The 7,918-nt window shown below is 46.1% G+C and overlaps 1 protein-coding gene across 1 annotated transcript in view; it reads left to right on the top strand.

The window, feature by feature from the left end:
• Positions 1 to 1,589: 1,589 nt before the first annotated feature.
• BTAF1 (B-TFIID TATA-box binding protein associated factor 1) overlaps positions 1,590 to 7,918 on the top strand; it is a 97,372-nt gene continuing 91,043 nt past the window's right edge. The window contains exon 1 of the mRNA XM_058672045.1: positions 1,590 to 1,833. Coding sequence (XP_058528028.1) covers positions 1,820 to 1,833 — 14 coding nt within the window. The 5' untranslated portion in view covers positions 1,590 to 1,819. The remainder of the gene's footprint in view (positions 1,834 to 7,918) is intronic.

Below are 7,918 nucleotides of genomic sequence, written 5' to 3'. Positions count from 1 at the left end.
AGTGTCTTCCACGCGTTAAGACATTGTCTGTTAGGTACTGGAATTGTGATGCATTGCCAGCATCCCATGCAGGTTCACATTCCAATCCCTACTGCTCCCCTTCTGACGGGCCCTCCAAGTAACGCTTCTGGGAAGAGAGCAGAAGATGGCCTAACTATGTCAGCCTTGGACACCAGGTGGAGTTCCAAGCTCTTGGTTTCAGCCCTGCCCCGCTCTGGCTTCTGTGACCATTTGGAGAGTGAATCAGTAAATGGAAGAACTTTCTCCCTCTTTCTGTAACTCTGCCTTTCAAATAAGCAGATAATACATACATGTGGCCAGTGTTGTGGGTCAGCACATTAAGCCAGCATTTGCTGGTATCCCATTTGGGTACTGCTTCAAATCCCAGCTGCTCTAGTTCCAATCTCTTCTGTTACTGTGCTTCAGGAAAGCAATGGAAATGGAAGTGCTTGGGCCCCTGCACCCACACACGAGACCCAGATGAAGCTCCCTGTTGCCAACTTTGACCTGGCTCATCCTACCTGTTATTTATTCTCGTAATAGATTGATGGGAGACTGGAGCGATGGCTCAATGGCTAAACTCTCACCCTGCAAGCTCCCAGATCTCATAGGGTGCCAGTTTGTGTCCCAGCTACTCTGCTTCCTTTCCAACTCACTGCCTATGGCCGGAAAGCAGTTGAAAATGGTTCAAAGCCTTGGGACCCTGCAACAACGTGGGAGACCCGGAAGAAGCTCCTGGCTTCAGATCAGTTCAGCTCCAGTCACTGTGGCCACTTGGGCAGAGAACCAGCGGATGGAAGATCTGTCTCTTATCTCTGTAAATCTGCCTTAGCAATAAAAAGAAATAATTTGTGCTCGCTTCGGCAGCACATATACTAAAAAAGACATAATTTTACAAAACAAACAAACAAACGTGCAGAAACCTCTCAGTTGCAAGCAGAAATTGAGCCATCATGCAGGGTCTTGGTCTTGCAGATTAAAAAAAAAATCTATTAATTTATTTGAAAGGCAAAGTTACATAGAGAAGGAGAAGCAGATGGGCCCATGCGCTATTTCACTCCTCAAATGGGCTGCAACAGGCAGGGCTGGGCCAGGCCCACGCCAGGAGGCAGCATCTCCCGTCTGGGTCTCGCACATGGGATGGCAGGGAGCTCAGGGCTGGGGTCACCTTCCACGGGCAGGGAGTGGGCTGGGAGGTATGGGGACCACACGGGTGGGGCATCAGCACCTCACTGCCTGCAGCTGGTAGCCAGCGCAGGTTAAACACGGTAGAACAATCGGGGAGATGGAAAATTAGAAAACCCAGGTTTTGAGCTTTGCCAAACGTTGATTATATCGCTTTTCTTCGTCTCTGGGAAAGGAGGAGCCACTACTTTCTCCCTCCTTGTCCAGGGTCTGGAGCAGAAAAATCTTTTCAAAGAACTTTGCTTCCGACCCGCAGCACAGAACTCCTCCAAACCACTCACCCACCGGAGCGGCGCCGCTCGCGGGGAGTGACGTCACTTCCGGCGCGCTGACGCTCAGTCCGGCGTGCCGACGCCTGCGTCAGCAAAGAGCGGGGCTGGGGGCACCCGGTTTGAAGTCGTGCTGCTCGGAGGACTGCCGCCTCCGCCTCGTTCTCGAACGGCCCTGCTCCCCGGCCTCGGCGGCGGCGGCGGCGGCGGCGGCGACGACGAGCTCCAGCCGGTCGGCGAGGCAGATGCTCGAGAGCCCGCGTCCGACCGGCCGCTCCCCTGCGCTAGGCGGCCTGGGCAACTAGCGCGTCGGCGGCGCGGCGCGTAGCTCGCGGGCGCTGCTTCGGAACCGTCGGCGCCCGGCCATGGCGGTCTCCAGGTGGGTCAGGCTGCTGCCGAGCGGGCGGAAGGCGGCTCCGGGGGCCGCTCTCGGCGCGGGGCAGCGGTCCTCATTGTCGCCGGGACGCCCAGACTTCCGAGTTCGCCCGTCGGGCGCTTTAGGCTCGAGTTACTTAAAAAAAAAAATTTTTTTTTTTTTTCTAAAAAAATTGCAGACCCCTTGTGGCCCGCTAGAGCTCTCTCTGTTTTTCCTTCTCTCTCACTGTGACCCTTTTCTAGTTTCTCTTCCCCCTTTGAGGTCGAGGGAGTGCGAGTCTTCCTCTTGCCTCTCGTGTAGGGGCGAATCCCTAAGGTTAAACCTCCATTTCATGGGGAAAAAAAAACTTGGCCGTCCCTGTCAAATCAGGGACAGTTTGAATTACGATCCCCATGAAGTATGTTTATTTGAAAAATTTTTTTTTTTTTAAATTTACGGCTTTAGAGGTATGTTCTTTCCGGAGGTAGTTTTTCTTAACGCTAAGTCTAAGCCGCCTTTTGTTTAAGCAGTAGATGCTCCGTTGTCACTCTCAGACCAACTGTTGGGTTAGTACCTCCTTTCAGGACGTCCCGCAGATCTGAAAGTTATTGCTCATCAGCAGCGAAGTCTGAGGCCGCTGTTGAAACAAGAATGACTTGGGGAGCTGTAGCCAAGATATTCTTTGCTCCATTATGGTAGAATGGCTGAAAAACTTTTTTTGTTTTGTTTTGTGGGAAGGGGGAGAAGCTTTTTCGTTTGGATGGCCTCATATACACGTGTGTAGAGGAGAGTCCCTGGGCAGTAGCAGTCAGAAGGCTGCAGCAAGTTCCGTAGAGTGGATGAGGCTGTTTTTTTCAAGAGTATGGGGCCTTCTTTTTTTTTTTCTTGTGTAAGCTATGGAGACCAAAGGAAAACACGAGGGAAGCTTTCACCCATTTTTTTGAATAGTTGGAACGCAGGCCGTGTGCGAGTGTGGTCCTGTGGTAGAGGTAGGAGAACTCATCCCCCAGCAACTCCCTAGATAGGTGATGAAACATCGTGCAGGAGAGGCCCCTGGGGTGTCGGGGGTTGCTAGGTACCTGATGGGAAGCATCTGGAGCTGGAGGCTTTTGGAGATCAAGTCAGTCATTGTGATGAAATTTGTATGTTGTAATAGAGAAACTGCTTTAAGGGAAAACACGTGGCGTTTTCCATTTTTGCCGTGTACAGAAAGCTCTGTGTAATTCACTACTGATAGAAATACGTGCACATACATATTACAAATAGTGTGACGTGTAAACTGTAAAATTTCTCAGGCGCAAGAGTTTCAAGGGGGTGATGCGTATTTCCTAAGAGCGGTCTGTATTTTTGCAGGATTGGAGTTTTATGGAAGAAGTGTTTTAACAGAGCCAAATTTAAAATTAAACCAAATCCCCAAGATGTCAAAAATAGAAACTTAAAATATTTTAAAAGAGGCTAATTTGCTTTAGCCAACATTAATTATTGAAAGAGGCTTAGGACACCTGTTTCTGAAGGAATAAATGAATGAATGAATGGGTTTTTAAGGTTGCCTTTTGTTCTGGATATTCAGTTTCAAAGAATAGTGCTTTTTGTAGATTTTTTTTCTTATTGAAATTTCTGTCTTAAGAACCAAAATTCTACCTTAAGAACTGCCAGAATATTTTTTTATCTAAGAGCTATCTCTGTGCTTAGTGTATTAATATAAATTCAAAGAAAGCGTGTTGATATACCGTTTGAGTTTTTGGAAGTACTGTCAGTTCTTGATGTTTTCATCTGTGAATTTATTTTTAAAATTGGGTTTGTATGGGGTTTTGTGGGCTTTTTGTTTTAGGTTTTTTTTCACTCTCCGAACGCTTGGCAGACTCGGGGACTGGAAGGTAGTGGATTTGGTTCACCTGGATGACGGGAACTCAGTTACTCCCAGCTGTTTCTGCTGCTTGCTAGGGTCTGGCCAGCAGGAAATTGGAGGAACTGTAGGCAGGTGTGAGATCCAGGTATTTGGGTATGAAACAGGGGTGTCCTGAGTAGTCTTGACTGCTAAGCCAAGGTCTGTCCCTAAGCTTTGCTGTGCTAAATTTCCTTTCGGTGTATGTGTGTGCAATGTGAATTTCTTCTTTTACATGGCATAGGTGGAAGATAGGGCCAGTAAAGATGTGACAGAGTTAAGCTTGTGGTGCTGGCATCCCATGTGAACGCAGGTGTGAGTCCTGGCTGCCCCACTTCTGATCTGCCTGTTCGTGTGCCTGGGAAGCAGCAGAAGTGTGCTGTCATCGTTGTTAGCCTGCTGGAGTTTCTGGCTCTTGGTTATAGCCTGGCCCAGATATGGCTGTTGTAGGAACTGGGGGAACAAGCCGGCAGATGGGAGGTCTCGCTCTCTTTCTGTCTTTCCCTCTCTATAGCTCTACCTTTCAAATAAATCTTTTGAAAACATCATGCCAGAATCAAAATAGTTTTGTGTTGTTTGTATCCGCGTGTGTAACTGAAGAGAAAACTGTCGCTTGCCACGAAGGGGTCGTGTATCACTATTCCCTCAGACGTGAAGTCCCCGCCTGCCCCTCCCAGGCCCATCCTGCCGGTTATTAAATACAGTCCTGTCTTGCCTTGTTAGTTTTCCTCCAGCAGATCTTCTCTGTCAGTTTCCACAGCCCTAGTCCATTCCTTCATCCTCTGTAACCCAAGACACCTGCAGTAGTAGCAGCCTCCATCCTCCCCACGGCTCCCCTGGCATCTCATTTCAGTCCAGTCTTCATTTCCACCCTGTTGTTTTAGTGTGGTCGTTTTTTTTGCGTTAAAACTTCTAGTTGTTTCCGGTTGATTTAGAATAAAGTCTAAATTACCAAACATCTTACAAGCTCCTCTGTGATCTTGTTCCTGTTTGTCTGCTCTCTTTCTTCCAACCCGTCCCCAGAATCTCACCTCTTGCCCTTTATCTAGAACGCTGCTGGTTTTGGCTAATCCAGACTTTAATTTTGTGGCCTAAACCTGAATCTCCTCTTACTGAGGAAATCTTTCCTGGTTTTACTTCATCTGAGTTATTTGTAGTAATGTACACTGCCGTCTGTCAGGTTATTTGTCATTCGTTCTTTTTTCCTGTTACTGGTTTACGTTTTGTGAGTGATGGGTGGATCCTTGTGTTCTTTCTGCCTCAATGGAGTGCCTGGCTCCTAGCATGTGGTTCATATATTTTTCCAAAAATGAATGTGAGTGGTTTTGTTTCTTGCACTAGTTCTTTTTTGGATTTTACGGTGACTTAGGCACGGGAAAGCATTTGAGTTTAGTTTTTCCTCAGAAAGAAAAACTCACTGTGGCTTTGAATGTTGGCAGTGAGCATGCCTTTTGATGTTTTTATTTTCCAACTATTTTTTGTTACTTTCCTATTGGTTGCTTGAGGGAGGGATTTGCAGACCCATGTGGCTTCCAGGTAAGGTGGAAGGGGTTGGGAGTGGGGAGATGCGTGAGACAGATACTTGAATGTGTTCTGTTTCAGGGAGGAATATATTTTAAACTTTCCGATACAGTAAATTCTGTGTTAGCATGGCATTTTACAATGTAAATTGGATATAATAAAACTCTAGTTTGTCTTCAAAGTTTTAGACCTGGTTTATAAAGACTTGGCTTTAGTTTGAATTGTAATAATGTGTCAAATTATAAAATGCATGAGTGGGTCAGTTAGATCTTGCAGCAGTAATTTTGTTACTCTAAAATTACAAATATAAACGCTGTATTTGTGTGTGTGTGTGTGTTTTGTAAAATGCAGTGAAGTGTCACTGAAAACTGAATTCTTTAGACCATTAATGAAAGAGATAGCAGACAAATGTATGCATAGGGAACAATGTCTCCCTTGAGGTATGACTGCTGGACAGTCAGCTAAGCTCCTTGACTAATTTCACACAAAACCAACCTCAGCTGAAAGCGAAATTAGTATAGGTTACAGGCTTTCGGGGTTGCTTGCAGGCAGTTTAAATATTTTTTAAAATTTAATGTATTTATTTTTACTGGAAAGACAGATATATAGAGAGAAGGAGATACAGAAAGAGATCTTCCATCCTCTGATTTATTTCTGAGTGACCTCAACCACTGGAGCTGAGCTGATCTGATCTGAAACCAGGAGCCAGGAGCTTCTTCTGGGTCTCCCATGTGGGTGCAGGGTCCCAAGGCTTTGGGCCGCCTCAACTGCTTTCCCAGGCCACAAGCAGGGATGGGAAGTGGAGCAGTTGGGACACAAACTGGTGCCCATTTGGGATCCTGGCATGTGCAAGGCAAGGACTTTGGCCATTAGGCTACTGCACCGGGCCCCACAGCATTTTTAAGTATACAGTTTCATATAAAGGCTTAAAGCCACAGATATTTCTGCTTAAAAAAAAAATCCTGTTTTGGTTTTATTTTATTTTTAAGATTAAACTATTGGATCAGAGATAGTGTAGGAAAAAATATTTTCAACGGAATGGCATAACTAGTAAGTGCTAAATGCTTTCTGTGTTTTCAGACCAGAGGTACAGCAAAGGAAAGAAGCGGAGTGTGTTCTCGTGGGGTTTGTGTTTACGGTGGGGGTAGAGAGGCGCAGCTTACCCAGCGTGCACCTGGCCTTGCACCTGGCTTTTGTGCAGTTTCATGTACTCATGCTGATTTTTAGTGTCCTGTGTGGTATCTTACGTTGATCTGCTTTCTCATTGAGAAGAATGTAACATTAACATAGTTTTGTATTGTGTACAGTATGAACTAGAATTTAAGATTTTTTATTATAAAGTCAGATATACAGAGAAGAGACAGGAAGATCATCCATCTGTTGATTCACTCCCCAAGTGGCCGTAATGGCCAGAGCTGCACCAGTCTGAAGCCAGGTGCCCGAAGCCTCTTCTGGGTCTCCCACGCGAGTGCAGGGTCCCATGGCTTTGGGCTGTAATTGACTGCTTTCCCAGGCCACAAGCAGGGAGCTGGATGAGAAGCGGGATTGCCGGGATTAGAACTGGAAGCCATATGGGATCCTGGCCAATGCAAGGCGAAGAGTTTAGTCACTAGGCTACCATGCGTGACCCCTAGTACATTGTAAAGCATTTAAGAATTTACTAAAAGTTGTTTATTTTCACCATAATTTTTTTGCTTAGTGATAAAATGTGGGACTTAGTGCATTGTTTAAACAAAGTATTTATTCTTTCCTAAGTGATAGAAAAGTAAACTTTTATTCTGTTTTGTTTTGCTACATATTCACTACATGTTAATTTTTAAAATGGGAAAAATTGATCATCTTTTTTTCAGATTTGTTTATTTGAAAGGTATTGTTACAGATGAGGGAGCAACAGAGCCTGAGAGGTTCTGTCTGCTGGTTTACTCCCCAAATAGCTACAGCAGCGTAGGCTGGGCTGTACTAAAGCCAGTGTCCAGGAGCTATTTCTGGGTGTCCCCCGGGGGTGCAGGGGCTAGTGCAGTTGGGCCATCTTGTGCTGCTTTCCTTGGTCCATCAGCCGGGAGCTGCAGCAGAGGTGGAGCGGGGGCTGTGTCCGTACGGGATGCTCTGGTGACAGGTGGTAGCTTCACTGCCTGTGCTGCAGTACTGGCCCCCATGGCTCTCTCTCAGTTGAAGGTAGAAAGCCATCTGATTGAGGCTGAGACTTTGTGAAGTGTGCAGTTCTGAGAGATGAAATTTATTCTAAGAGCTTTAGAGAGATTATTTTGCATCCCCAAATGGTAGAGTAGAAATATAACATGTACTAGTTTTTTTAATTGTGAAGCAATAATCTACCTTATTTCATAGTCCAGAATGTGTGAAGTTTGTTGTTAAAGTAATATCTTAATGGGTTACTGTAATGTGGACTTCTGGGGAAGGGGTTAGATGCCAGTGTCAGTTTAATCACTGCAAACTTGGGCACACTTTCTTGAGAGCCCCCCCCCCCCCCCCCTTTTAAATCAGATTTATTTGGAAGGCAGAGTTATGGACAGAGCTGGGCCAGGCTGAGCTACTTCTTGGTCTTCCACGTCCTGGGCCATCTTGTGTCACCTTCCAGGTGCATTAGCAGGGAGTGGGGTGGAAAGTGGGAAGTAGGGTATCTGGTGCCCAGATGGGATGCAGTTATCACAGGCAGAGGTTTAATATGTGTCCCCACAACGCCAG

Source organism: Ochotona princeps, chromosome 13 (genome assembly GCF_030435755.1).
Source record: "Ochotona princeps isolate mOchPri1 chromosome 13, mOchPri1.hap1, whole genome shotgun sequence".
NCBI classification, from domain to species: Eukaryota; Metazoa; Chordata; class Mammalia; order Lagomorpha; family Ochotonidae; genus Ochotona; species Ochotona princeps.
This window is presented reverse-complemented; position numbering and strand designations above follow the sequence as displayed.